The 13,768-nt window shown below is 57.5% G+C and overlaps 1 protein-coding gene across 1 annotated transcript in view; it reads right to left on the bottom strand.

Moving 5' to 3' along the window:
* Positions 1 to 1,476: 1,476 nt before the first annotated feature.
* The window catches only part of IL17RA (interleukin 17 receptor A), a 17,111-nt gene continuing 4,819 nt past the window's right edge, over positions 1,477 to 13,768 (bottom strand). Inside the window, exons 3-10 of the mRNA XM_008048967.2 lie at positions 12,695 to 12,821; positions 10,846 to 10,893; positions 10,572 to 10,735; positions 9,209 to 9,292; positions 8,480 to 8,582; positions 6,837 to 6,938; positions 4,571 to 4,612; positions 1,477 to 2,966 (exon numbers count right to left, since the gene is read on the bottom strand). Coding sequence (XP_008047158.1) covers positions 1,477 to 2,966; positions 4,571 to 4,612; positions 6,837 to 6,938; positions 8,480 to 8,582; positions 9,209 to 9,292; positions 10,572 to 10,735; positions 10,846 to 10,876 — 2,016 coding nt within the window. The 5' untranslated portion in view covers positions 10,877 to 10,893; positions 12,695 to 12,821. The remainder of the gene's footprint in view (positions 2,967 to 4,570; positions 4,613 to 6,836; positions 6,939 to 8,479; positions 8,583 to 9,208; positions 9,293 to 10,571; positions 10,736 to 10,845; positions 10,894 to 12,694; positions 12,822 to 13,768) is intronic.

Here is a 13,768-nt window from a genome sequence, read left to right on the forward strand (position 1 = left end):
CGAGAGGCCGGTGGCTGGGAGGCCTCAGCTCCTTTTCTCCCTCCCGTGGTCCTTTGCGGTTGCTGGGCTGAGCACGGGCCGTGCACCGCCTAGGACGTGGACTTGGTGGCCCTGCAGTCGCTGGACAAACTCACACCGCAAGAAAGAGTTCTCCGGCAAGAACTTCTTGACCTACAACAGTATGTGAGTAACAAACAACGACTAGAAGTTCTTCCCAGAGTCAACAAACGTATGCGTTCTTTTATTGGTCATCTTTCACACACAAGTGTGCACACCGCGCGCGCACACCAACTGTCCTGTACATTTTTTTATCACATTCCGGAACCCTCTTCTCCTTGCTGGAGCTTGGAAATACGTCTAAGGACTCAAGCCCAGGAAGGGAGGGCGCTCGGTCCCAGGGTCAGATGGCAGGCAGCACCCCCATGTACCCTTCAGGACCCTGAAGACCGAAGCCTCCCGTCTACTCCATGGAAGCACTTCCCGAACTGTTCCTTCAGATGAGGTCTCCCCTCACACACATCGGCCTGTCTCTCCCTAAAGTTGACCTCAGGCAACCTCCAGGTATGTCTGGGCTTCACCCTCCTCCCCTCCCCCGGCCTGAGCTCTGGCTATGCCCCCACCTCTTTTCTCTGTTTTTGTTTTTCATTTTTAAATTGTTTTTCGAGTCAGGGTCTCACTCTGTCACCCAGGCTGCAGTGTAGTGGCACGATCACGGCTCACCACAGCCTCCTGAGTAGAGGTGAGGTCTCGCTATGTTGCCTGGGCTGGTTTCAAACTCCTGGGCTTGAGCAATCCTCCCGCCTCGGTCGCCCAAAGTGCTGGGATTACAGCCATGAGTCACCACACTTGGCCTCCCTGCCAGCTCTCTCTCTCTCTCTCTCATGGTCTCCTTCCTTCCTCGCCAGGCTCAACCAGTCACCCCCCGACATGCTGGCTCCGCTCACCTCAGTGCACTGACCCCTGGGCTACTCCCTTCCCAGGGACTGTGTCTTTCCCGACCATAATCCTTCAGCTCAGACGTTACCTCCTCCACAAGTCTGGGCACCTGGGCAAGGCGCCTTTTCTGCGTGTCTTCAAGGCCCTGGGTAGCCTTCTATTCAGCCCCTCTATCTTGTAGACCCTCCCATGGGCTGATCTGTTCTTCACTCTCGATGGGAAGCCCCTGGGTGGCTGGGGCCACGCCACGTGCAATTTATCTTTGTATTCCAAATGCCTGGCACACAGCAGGTCCAAGATCAGTGCGGAATGAACGAACGGTGGCGCTCCAAGGAGGCTTAGTCATTAGCTCCTGCGGGATAGAAGGTGACCAAGATGGCCACTTCTAGAAAACCTGGGGGCATGAATTGAGACAGCTACAGCTTAAAGCTTCTGCGTCACACAGGCGCGCACACACACACGCACGTGCAGCCACGTACACACAGGCAGGCACACAGGCCCTCTCGGCGCCCAGGGTCTGGGAGGCCGCTGGGGGTGCTCTCAGGCGGGCGGCCTCTCCGACGCCACCCCGTCCCAGCCCGAGCTCTTCGGCAGCTCGGGGAAGAGGAGCCGCTGCTGAAGCCTCCTCAGGCTGGCCAGGTCCTCCGGAGAGAGCGGCGGGGGGGGCTTCCCCAGACCCGGCTCTTCCTCCTCCTCTTCCTCCACCTCCGAGGGTCCCTCCGGGAGCCTCGGGGAGCTCCTGGAGATGTAGCCCTGGTCGGACTGCACCGACTGCCGCTGCTCCTCCTCGTAGGGCGTGTGTGCGTCCTTGAGGACCGCGGCGGGGCCCTGGCAGCCCAGGCTCTGCTGGAAGAGTGACAGCATCAGGTCCTCAAGCTGCTCCCTCACGCCGTCTGGCAGGGGGTCGGGAGATGCCACGGGGGTGCTGCAGAGAGGCGAGTGCTCCGGGTCCCCCGGGAGGAGCAGGACGCTGTTACGCCGAGGGCCACAGTCCCCCAGCAGTGGCCAGGCCTCGCTCTGCTCCACCACGGCCAGCTGGCTGGCTGCGCTGCCGCCATCGGCGAGGGACACGGGCTCCACTGCCCCAGCCGGAGGAACCTTCTCCACGGGGAGCACCAGGGTTTGCAGGGACTGGGCCACCGGCTCCCCCGGGAGCGGAGGGCGAGGCTCCAGCCTTGCCAGCCCGCCTTCCTCCTCACCCACGAGGAGGCCGACGGCCAGGCAGCCCTGGGAGCCGGGCTCCCGCACCAGGGGCATCTGTTTCACGATCCCAATTCCTGGGGGCAGCGGCGGCTCCTCGAACACCTCTTCGTCCAGGGATGGGAGGTCCTGGTCGTCCGCCGGGCAGAGATTCTCGCGCTCAAACCAGTCGGGGCACTGGGCCTGCCACTCCTGGAACCTGTCCAGGGCCTCCCGGAGCTGCTGGCCGCCGGGACTCTGCAGGTAGCCGTCCCCTGCAAGCTCCCCGACGCGGTGCATGCGGCCGGGCTCGAACATCTCCAGGTCCTGGATGCGGAAGTAGACCTCCTCGAACCTGTCCATGAGCGCATACCTGGATGTGATGTTGAAGAGGTCGGGCACATCGCCCTCACTGCTGATGCCGCTGAAGTAGCAGACAATGTAGGTGCCAAAGCAGGCCGGCTTCTTGAAATCCGGCAGGATCATGTTCATGGCGGCCGTGAAGAGGTCCCCGGCGGGCCAGCGGTCACAGCGCAGCCGGAGGGCGGGCTCCTCCCAGCCCAGGATGGCTTGCCACTTGGCCCGGGTGCCTCGGGAACACAGGATGACGATCTTGGAGTTGCTTTCCACCATCTCCTGCTTCTGGCGGCCCACCCAGGTCATGACCCCCACCTCCGAGATGGTCTGCTCTTCCAGCAGGTCGAGGGCCACCTCGGTGCCACAGGTGGTGAGCAGGAACTGGGCGAATTTCAGGACCACGTCCACGTAGAGGGGGTGGTCAGCTGAGTAGACGAGCCAGACCTTCCTGGGCTTCAGGGGCGGGGGCGTCAGGTCAGCCTCAGAGAGGACATCTAAGGAGACAAGACCACAGGCGTGCTGATTATCACAGCCGGGGCCCCGGGTGGCGTCCCCTGCTGGCCAGCCCGGGAGGGGCCTGGACCAAACAGTGCTTGGTTCCCTCCCTAGCCTAAGAAATGCCACGGAGAGCTTTTGAAATACGGCAGAGGTTGCTGTTTGACCTTGTTCTGGCTGCCTGAAAAAAACCACAGTCTCTCACATTCCCATCTGGTCTCCAGCATATATATTTTTGAGTCGGGGTCTCATTCTGTCACCTAGGCTGGAGTGCAGTGGCATGATCATGGCACCGTAGCCTGGACCTCCTGGGCTCAGGTGATCCGCGTAGCTGGGAATATAGGCATGCACCACCATGCCCAGCTAATTAAAAAAGTTTTTTTTGTAGAGACAAGGTTGGCCAGGCTGGTCTGGAGCTCCTGGGCTCCAGTGATCCTCTTGCCTTGGCCTCCCAAAGTGTTGGGATTACAGGCATGAGCCACCACACCTGGCCTTTTAGCTTACACTTTAATTATTTTAACTTAAAAAAGCAAAAAGACACAGAGGCCTGCCTGTGGAAGAGTAATGCCGGCTCCAGGGAGGGCCTCTTTTCACAAAATAGGGTACGATTTTCTTTTCCTTGTCTGAGTCGTTAAAAAGTGGCACCCCGGGCCTTGCGATCTGGGGTCCCCTGCAGCCCAGAGTAGGGTGCTGGAAGGAGGATCCTGAGGGGATTTGGGAGTCAGACCGCAGAAGGCGACTCCCTGAAATCTGGCCACCCTGAGCTGACTCCACTTGAGGGAAGTCACTTACCCAGAAGTGTCCTTGCAGGATGTATGTGTCTTACAACACTTCTTTCTAGAAGCAGCAACCTCTATCGGGCCCCCTTGCAACATTTCCTCCTGGTATTTTTGAGGTAAGGGAGGGGAACCCACATTCTTAAGCAGCTGCTGTTCCATTTATCCCAGAACTCTCCACCACATATTTTTTTTCTGAGTTGGCGTCTCACTCCATAGCCCAGGCTGGAGCGCAGTGGCATGCTCACAGCCACCCCAGCATTGACCTGCTGGGCTCCAGCGATCCTTCCGCCTCAGTCTTCCAAGGAGCCGGAACTACAGGCATGCACTACCATGCCCAGCTAATTTTTAATTTATTGTAGGGATGAGGTCTCGCCAGGTTGCCCGGGCTGGTCTTGAACCTGTGGGCTCAGGCAATCTACTCGCCTCAGCCTCCCAAAGTGCTGGGATTACAGGCTGAGCCACCAAGCCCGGCCTCACACTTTTTTCTTTTTTTTTTGAGTCAGAGTCTCACTCTGTCACTCAGGCTAGTGTGCAATGGCACAATCAAGGCTACTGTGGCCTCAACCTATTGGGCTCAGGCGATCCTTCCACCTCAGCCTTCCAAGTAGCTGGAACTACAGGCACGCACCACCACGCCCGGCTAATTTCTTGATTTCTTGTGGAGACGAGGTCTTGCCAAGTCATCCAGGCTGGTCTTGAACCCCTGGACTTAGGCAACCCTCTCGCCTCTGCCTCCCAAAGTGCTGCGATGACAGGCGTGAGCCATCACACCCGGCGACCAGACCTTTAAAAACAGACACACACACAAGAGGGGAAACACTGACCTGTGCATCTGGTGTCATTAGCACACTTGTCATGATGAGATCCTGAAAGGAAAGAGATACGTTGGCGTGGTTGTCTGGGAAGAGACATCGAAACCAGTTCCCGGGGTGTTTGCCCAGGGGACTGGCACCTCCCCATCCCGACACAGCGTGAACAGCGAGGGGGCAGCCTCCAGCCGGTGGCCGTCGGAGTCTCTGGGCCTCTGCGGGGTGGCCAGGCGGCCATGCAGGTGTGTATCCGGATCTGCCCCCCCATGCGCCGTGTGATCTGCGACAGTCACTGCCTCTGAAACTCAGTTTCTTTCTCTATAAAGTGGGTCTGCGTCTACTCTTACTTAATGGGTATTAAGTGAGACCGCGCAGGCGAAGGGTTTGGCACAGCCTATAAACTCAGTTAGGGGTCACAGTTATTTTGTAGCTCTAACCCAGCTGGGATGCCCCCGCCCGATCGGTGCTGGGGACAAGGTTCCACCCTGGTCTCTCATTATGATCCTGGTCTCCTTGCTTCCCTGAAATCTGGTCACCCTGAACGGGCTCCACTCGAGGGAAATCTCTTCGCCAGAAGCGTCCGTGCTGGATGCATGTGTCTTACAACACGACTTTCCAGAAGCGGCCCCCACTGGGCACACTTGCAACATTTCCTCGTGTTATTTTTCGAGGTGAGGGAGGGGAACCCACATACTTAAGCAATTGTTCTTCTCGGAGATGAGATGAAAAACTGCCGTGCAGGATTTAACTCCTCAGTGACTGCTGGCGTGACTGGCGCCCACGGATGACAAAGCCAGAGACTTAGAACCTTAATTTCAACCCTCACCCTGAGGGCCCTTTCTTAGAAATGTCATAATACAGTCACATAACTAGAGAGGTTTCTCCTTTCCTTCACCATGTGGTGCGGGACCCTTCGGGAAATGGTCAGAAGCGCAACATTAGAAATGAAACAAAAGCCACTCCCCGACCTCAACAGGGAGCTTTGTGGTATATGGAGCACTTGCCAAGGCCAGATACTGTGGCTTTGGGAGCTGGAGGCAAGAGGACTGCCTGACCCCGGGAGTTCGAGACCAACCTGGGCAACTTGGTGAGAACTTGACTCTACAAAAAAAAAAAAAATCAGCCAGGCAGGGTGGGGTACACCTGTAGGTGCCAGCTACTCAGGAGGCTGAGGCGGAAGGATAACCTGAACCCAGTAGGTCGAGGGTGCAGTAGCTGTCATGGTGCCATTGCATTCCAGCCTGGGCAACAGAGTGAGACTCTGACTCAAAAAAATAAAAAATAAAAATAAAGCACTCGCCCAGATGACACTGGAGCCTCCCAAGAATCCTTTGGAGAAGGCGACTCCCCACAGGTCTTCTCATCCCTGGTTGACTTCCCTTTTTTGAATTAAAAAAAGCTTTGTAAGACAGTGTCTCTCTATGTTGCCCAGGCTGGTCTCAAACTCCTGATCTCAAGCAATCTTCCTGCCTCAGCCTCCCAGAGAGCTTGGATTATAGGTGTGAGCCATGCACCCAGCCCAACAATATTAATTTTTTTTGGGGGGGAGTTGGAGTCTCACTCTGTTGCCCAGGCTGGAGTGCAGTGGCACACTCATAGCTGCCCCAGCCTCGACCCGCCGGGCCCCAGCGATCCTTTCGCCTCAGCCTTCCAAGGAGCCGGAACTACAGGCGTGTGCTACCATGCCCAGCTCATTTTTGATTTATTGTAGGGACGAGGTCTAGCCAAGTTGCCCGGACGGGTCTCGAACCCATGGGCTCAGGCAATCCACTCGTCTTGGCCTCTCAAAGCACTGGGATTACAGGCTGAGCCACCGAGTTCGGCCAAATATTAATTTTAATAACAAGAAATATAACTGTGGCTAATGTATACGGCACAAATACCACGCGCCAGGTTCTACATTAAGAATTCCTGTGCATGGCTCCACTTACACCTGACCACAGCTTCCAGGGGCTGCTAGGTTTTCCTTTTTACACGGGAGGAAACGGAGGCTCAGAGAGGGAGGTGATTTGCCCAGGGAGTGAGAGGTAGAGCTAGCACGTGAGCCCAGCTCGGCCTGACTCCGGTTCCAGGTTCTCCATCACTGAGCCGCAGAAGAGGCATAAGAGGAGCGACTCGGTTTGAGATTGACAGGCTGGGATTCAAGGGCGCCCTCTGAACACAGCCTTCCAGAGAGTTCGCCCGTGAGGATGGAGTGGGAGGAAGGAGCCGGCAGAAGGCAGGAGGGAAGGGAGGCGCCCCGGAGGGAGCCCCAGGACCGCCCCGAGCCCCGGCCCCTTACCGGACAGTCTCCAGGTCATGCAAAGAACCATCAGGATGGCGGAGCCCACCAGCAGGATGGAGACGCCCGTGATGCACCCGTATACCCACAGGGGCATGTAGTCTGTGGAGAGCAGAATGGCGTGAGGGACACGGCGGGGCCTGCGCTGCCAGCCCCAAGGCCCCCCGCCTCCCAGCCCCGCACCCCAGCCCAGGCTCTGTCCTCTCTGGCCCACACCACGACAAGGTTGTGGGCTCTCCGCACTCTGGGTCGGCTTGGGTCAGACTTGTCTCCCAGGCTTCACACAAGGCTCAGTCAGGGCCTTCTCATGTGGCCCCTGGGGGCTGTCTCCTGAAGGCTACGGCCTGGCATGTGCTCACCTGCATCTGGGTCTGCAGTGAGAACAAAGGACAAAAGAGAAAACACTCCGTCACCCAGACTGGAGTGCAGTGGCCTCTCCCGGCCACCGCAGCCTCGACCTGCTGGGCTCTGGCGATCCTTCCGCCTCAGTCTTCCAAGGAGCTGGGACTACAGGCGCGTGCCACCACGCCTGGCTAATTTTTTGATTTATTGTAGAGATGAGGTCTCGCCAAGCTGCCCAGGCGGGTCTCGAACCCGCGGGCTCAGGCCATCCGCTCACCTCAGCCTCCCAAAGCGCTGGGATTACAGGCTGAACCACCGAGCCCGGCTCAGGATTTTTAATTATAGCAGACATCCCAAACACCACCACTGCCTCCCGTGATGGCCTTCGTGACCTCCGCCTGGCATCAGACGCCTCACTTCTACTTTTTATTTTTTGAGTCAGGGGCTCACTCTGTCACCCAGGTTGGAGTGCAGTGGTACGATCACAGCTCGCTGCAGCCTTGACCTCCTGGGCTCAAGTGATCCTTCCATCTCAGCCTCTCAAGTAGCAGGGACTACAGGTATGCGCCACCACGCCCAGCTAATTTCTGTATTTTTTTGGTAGAGATGGGGTCTCACCATGTTCCCCAGGCTGGCTACGAACTCCTGGGCTCAAGCAATCCTCCCGCCTGGGCCTCCCAAAGTGCTGGGATGACAGGCACAAACCACCGTACCCGGCCGACACTTGAGATCTGGTTTAAACTTAACGACACCATCTCCATGAGCTCCTTTAGCTGTTGGTCTAAACCTGGTCCACCCCAGGCCGGGTTCTCCCCCAGGCCCTGCACCATGTCTGCTGCTTTCAAGTTAGCACAAGACTGCAGCCTCCCTGTGTTAAGGGCACCCGGCTTCTGAACAGAGTGGAGCTGGTGTGCACTCTTGGACAAGTTATGCAGCAACTTTATGCCTCAGTTTCCTTATCTGTGAACCTGGGGTGGTGGGTGGGGAGACCCCACTTCACAGCATCAGATTCACGATTTGTTTGGATTAAAACTGGACGGAATGCTAAGGCGTTCTGTCCACTGCATGGGACATGGCTGGAACTCTGTGATATCCCATTTCCCAGTCAAGGAAGTTAAGGATCAGGAAGATTAAGTACTGTGTCCAAGGCTGCACAGCTGAGGCAGCCAGGAGTCTAACCTGGGACAGTGACACTCTAAAGCCCTGCTCTGCACCTCAGGCCCGAAGAACTCCTGGTTGAATAAAGTCCCCCACCCCAACCAGTGGCTTTCACCCACTCTTGGCCCGCACGTGGCCCAAGCCAGCCACTTCCCTCCTACCTGGAGGGCCTGTGGTTTCTGGGCAGGGGATGGTCACGGAGTGTCTGAGGCAGTCGCTGAGGCAGCTGCTGAAGAAGGGCTGGACCTGCGGAGAGGAGCCGGGCGGGGGGTGGAGGCGACCTCGGGGTCAGGGGACGTGGTGTGGCAGGGGCAGCTGAGAGCCAGGGGCCCACGCGGGCTCCCCAGGACCTCCCGGCCATCTCGGGGAGATCTGTCACCTGTGGGAAGGGCTGCAGTACCCTGCCAGGCCAGGCTAGACCAAGGGGCAGGTGAACACATGGCCCGGCCAGGGAAGATGCCCCTGCCAGGCAGGGAAGCTCTGATGGGGGGGAGCTGGGTGCGCGGACAGGCAAGAGCGCAGCCCGCCCCTTCCTTCCCCCTCACCCGGCAGGAAGGTAGGAAAGGCCGTCTGTGCACACCCCACACCTGTCTACACCACACTCACCTGCCTGTGCATGCGCCCACACCTGTTCACACCACTCACCCACCTGTGCGTGCTCCCACACCTGTCTATACCACACTCACCCACCTGTGCACATGCCCACACCTATTCACACCACTCACCCGTGTACGCTCCCACACCTGTCTACACCAAACTCACCCGCCTGTGCATGTTCCCACACCTGTCTACACCACATTCACCGGCCTCTGAGCTGCCACACCACACTCACCCACTGCACCTGCTCCCATACCTGTCCCCCTCACACGCACCTGCACTTGGTGGCGGCAGCACACCTCAAACTTGTCCAGCGTGAACGTAACGTTGGCTCGCTGGTGGAAATCCTCTTGCCGAGGCTAGAGAGAGAGGAGAGGACGGGTCAGGCTAGTTGGGCCACACCCTGCTCTGGCACTGCCACCGGAAGTCTCCAGGGCACCCCAGGAAGGCCAGAGGGACAGATGCCCATCAGCCTTCCCTTCGGAAGGAAACTCCATTTCTGCAAGGCGACCGGCGTGCTGCTGACTCCGAGGCACATCCCGTCACCGGTGTTCCCGTCTTCGCTTTGGCCACTGGGAGTCAGGGCAACAAAGTCACGTTCACACCCGCAGTGGCAGAGAGCCACACAACACACGCTCCTCGCGGCAGTCCAGCTCCCTCTTATCTCCTTATATTTAGTTCCCTTCGTCTTCATTTCCACATTTCCTTGTGTTTTGAGTCGGAGTCTCATTCTGTCACCCAGGCTGGACTGCAGTGGCCACTCCCGGCCCCCACAGCCTTGACCTGCTGGGCTCCGGCAATCCTTCTGCCTCAGCCTTCCAAGGAGCTGGGACTACAGGCATGCGCCACCACACCTGGCTAATTTTTTTTTTTTGAGTTGGAGTCTCACTCGGTCGCCCAGACTGGAGTGCAGTGGCCGCTCCCGACCACCGCAGCCTCGACCTACTGGGGTCCGGCAATCCTTCCGCCTCAGCCTTCCGAGTAGCCGGAATGACAGGCACGCGCTACCACGTCTGGCTGATTTTTTGATTTATTGTAGAGATGAGGTCTTGCCAAGTTGCCCAGGCGGGTCTCGAACCCACGGGCTCAGGCAATCCACTCACCTCGGCCTCCCAAAGCGCTGGGATTACAGACTAATTTTTGATATATTGTAAAGACCAGGTCTCACCAACTTGCCCAGGCTGGTCTCAAACCCGTAGGTTCAGGCAATCCTCTCACCTCGGCTTTCAAAGTGCTGAGATTATTGCCGTAAGCCACTGTGCCCGGCCATTTCCGCATTTTTTTCTCTTTGATCCTCAGATTATTTTTGGAATAAAGGGAATAAGCAGCTAAACCAAAAGAGAATGGGGGGCGGGGAAGACGAGGGAGGGAAGAAAAAGAACCAGCTCACGGGCAGGAGAAAACGACCCTCTCTGTCAACCACAGAATCCACTAGAAGATCGGCAGGGCAGGTCAACTTGGGAGTGGGCTGTACAATGGTAGGGAAGGAAGAGCCACGGCCACCCCTGACCTCCAGGGACCACGTGCGGGGTCGAGCCCCGGGCTTCCGGGTTGCAGCTCCGGGACCGGCAGGGAGGAGGGGCGAGGCCTGGGGGTGGCTCTGAGCGCCACCGAGGGGTCCGGAAACGGCAGCATTACCGCAGGAACGCGCTGCCCATGCCCGGGACAGCTGCGATTCTCCGTGCGTGAGAAGCTGTTCAGCAGGACCAGGTAGGGGGTGGCCTCCTTCCACAAGGTGAAGGTCACGCGCAGCTGGTGGGCCTCCGGGGTCTCCACGGTGATGTTGGGCTCCCACAGGCTGCCTGTCGGGGGACAATGCAGGCCACGGGTTTGAGGGGAGCGTGTGCCTGTGTCTGTGACTGTGCACATGTGTGCCCCCGTGGAAAACTCTCCCCGGGCCAGCCCCGGTTACCTGAGCTCACGCATGGCGTGGTTACCTTCATCCTGGAGTCCTCGCAGCCTGCCGGCCCAGAAAAAAGAGAGACATCATGAAGTCTCTGCCTCAGAAAGTCCATCCTTCCAGACTCCCGACACCAGGGATGACCATCTTTTCCCCTCTGCTCACAGACGGCCCCTTCAGAGTGAGTTCTGGGGCTGGACCATGGCCTGGGGGTCTCACAGGACAGGGGGCTGGCCTCTGTCTCTTTCTCCTCTCACAGGGAAGCTTCCCGATTCAAGGGCATTCCTCCTGAGCTGACTTGGGTGGCCAAAAAATCTCGGTTCCCTCCGATCCCTGCTTCCTCCTTAGCCGTTTCTGATTCGGCGAGTCTGGGTGGGTGCCGAGAATCTGCATTTCCAGCAAGTTCCCAGGCGATCTGTTGCTGCGGTTGGTCCAGGGACCCCACCTTGGGGGACCTCTGCTCCCCAGTTACCTTCTTGACGCCCCCCCACCCCAATCTTCTTGACTGCAGAGTTTTTGTTTTGGTGTAAGAAGACATAAGACAGGTGTGAATCACCATGAGGGGAGCGGGACAGAGATCGGCAGCTTTAGGAATAGAAGAGAGAACTGGGAGACGTCTTCAGGCAACAAATGCTTACTGAGCACCTACTGTGTGCCGGGCCTTGTTCTAGGCACTGGAGTGAATAAGACAGGTCCTGCCCCCTGGAGATTACATTCCAGTAGAAGACACCAATGGAAGTGAACAGACAGCAAGCAATAGCACTGCAGGGGGTGATGGGTCACATGCAGAAAAACAGAGTAGGTAGATTGTGGGCGTGTGTGTGTGTGTGTGTGTGTGTGTGTGTGTGTGTGTGTGTGTGTGTGTATGCAGGGTGTTCTAGGAATGAAGGTCATCACCATCCTTAACAAGCATTTCCCAGTCACCTACTACAAGCAAAGCAATTCGTGAGGTGCTGGAGAGTATATAAATGGTTAGAAAACGACACTGTGGCCAGGCGTGGTGGTCCACCACTGGAATCCTAGCACTTTGGGAGGCTGAGGTGAGAGGACGGCCTGAGCCCAGGGGTTTGAAACCAACACAGCGAGACCTTGTTTCTACAATAAATAAAAAAAGTAGCCGGGCGTGGTGGCGTGTGCCTGTAGTCCCAGCTACTCGGGAGGCTGAGGTGGAGGGATCGCCCGAGCCTAGGAGGTTGAGGCTGTGGTAGTTGTGAGCGTGCCACCGCACTCTAGCCTGAGTGACAGAGTGAGACCCTGACTCCAAAAAAAAAGACAAGAAAATGAGACTTTGTTCTCAAGTGGGAGGGGTCTCCTGATGGAGCCGGCTTCGAGCAGTGAGAAATGCAGGTCACGGCAGAGACTTGGGAGGGACAGAGAAGAGTGCACGTATGTCAAATGGCGCTGGGGCAGATAATCACAGGCAGGGTGGACCACCAGGAGGAGGAGGGCGGTCTCCCTGGGACGGGCGTCGGGTGCCTGCAGGCGGGACATGGGCAGATGGAGGCTTGGACCCAGCTGAGGTCAGAGGTTGCGAATCCCTCACGAGGCTTGTCTTCTGGATACTTTGAGGGCAGGGAGAGAATTTCTCCAGGCAGAGGGAGGGACTCTGGTTCCCATTAGACTCCTGGATCTTGGGCCCACACCCACTGTCGTGCCCACAGAGAATGGCCTCTACCTCCGGCGGGAGAAGCCGCGGCCACACGCCAGAGAACTCCCAGCCCCGGCGTCTGTTTGTTCTGTGGGTACCACGCGCTGGCGAAGGCGACCACTGTCTCGCCGGGCAGGGAGGCTGATGTAAGCTACCCGCTTTCCCCTTGCAGATCCTGGTGGGGGAGGGGACGGCTTGGCAGGATGCTCTTACCAGGCACGAGGAAGTCCCTGGACTGGTGGTTTGGGTCCCCGTCAGGGATGGGCTTGGGCAGGTGGTGGACTGTCACCTCATACTCCTGGTCAGGGTCTACCACAAAGTGGCTGAAGGAAAAACGCCACTGAAGAGAAGGGAGGAAGGGGAGGACGGTCAGGTTACACACGCACCTCTCTTGCCCATCTGTGCCCAAAGCCCCATCCCCGTTCACCCCCAAGCGTTCAGTCAGACGTAAAGATGGCCGGGCGCAGGGACTCACGCCTGTAATCCCAGCATTCTGGCAGGCCAAGGTGGGAGGATCGCTTGTGCCCAGGAGTTTGAGACCAGTCTGGGCAACATGGCGAGACCTCATCTCTACAAAAAATGAAAAAAATTAGCCAGGTGTGGTGACACATGCCTGTAGTCCCAGCCACTCGGGAAGCTGAGGTGGAAAGATCGTCAGAGAACAGACAGTCAAGGCTGCAGTGAGCCGGGATGGTGCCACGGCATTCCAGCCTGGGCAACAGAGTGAGACCCTGACTTAACAAACAAACAAAAAAAAGCCCACAAACAAGCAAAACAAAAGTAAAGGAACAACAATCAAATAAAATCAAAAATCAAAGGCATGGGTATCATTGCTCTTTGCTTCCCGGGGTCCTCTCTGCCTATTTTTGAAAAAAACCTGGATGTGGCCTTACCAGTAGATAGTGTCACAATGCAAAAGAATCTGAGGACGCTGGGCGCGATGGCTCCAGCCTGTCATCCCAGCACTTTGGGAGGGGGAGGTGAGAGGACTGCCGGAGCTCAGGGGTTTGAGACCAGCCTGAGCAACGCAGCAAGACCTCGTCTCTACAATAAATAAAAAAATTAGTGGGGTGTGGTGGCGCGTGCCTATGGTTTCAGCTACCTGGAAGGCTAAGGCAGAAGGATCACCTGAGCCCCGCAGGTCAAGGCTGTGGTGGTCGTGAGCAGTGTGTCACTCCACTGCGTCCTAGGTGACAGAGTGAGACTCCGATTCAAAAAAAAAAAAAGGCAACCCCTTCAGGTCCCCTCCCACTGTGGGAGCTTTTCTGTTCTCTCAATAAATCCTCT

Source organism: Carlito syrichta, unplaced genomic scaffold (genome assembly GCF_000164805.1).
Source record: "Carlito syrichta isolate Samal-C Ts95f unplaced genomic scaffold, Tarsius_syrichta-2.0.1 Scaffold130383, whole genome shotgun sequence".
NCBI lineage: Eukaryota > Metazoa > Chordata > Mammalia > Primates > Tarsiidae > Carlito > Carlito syrichta.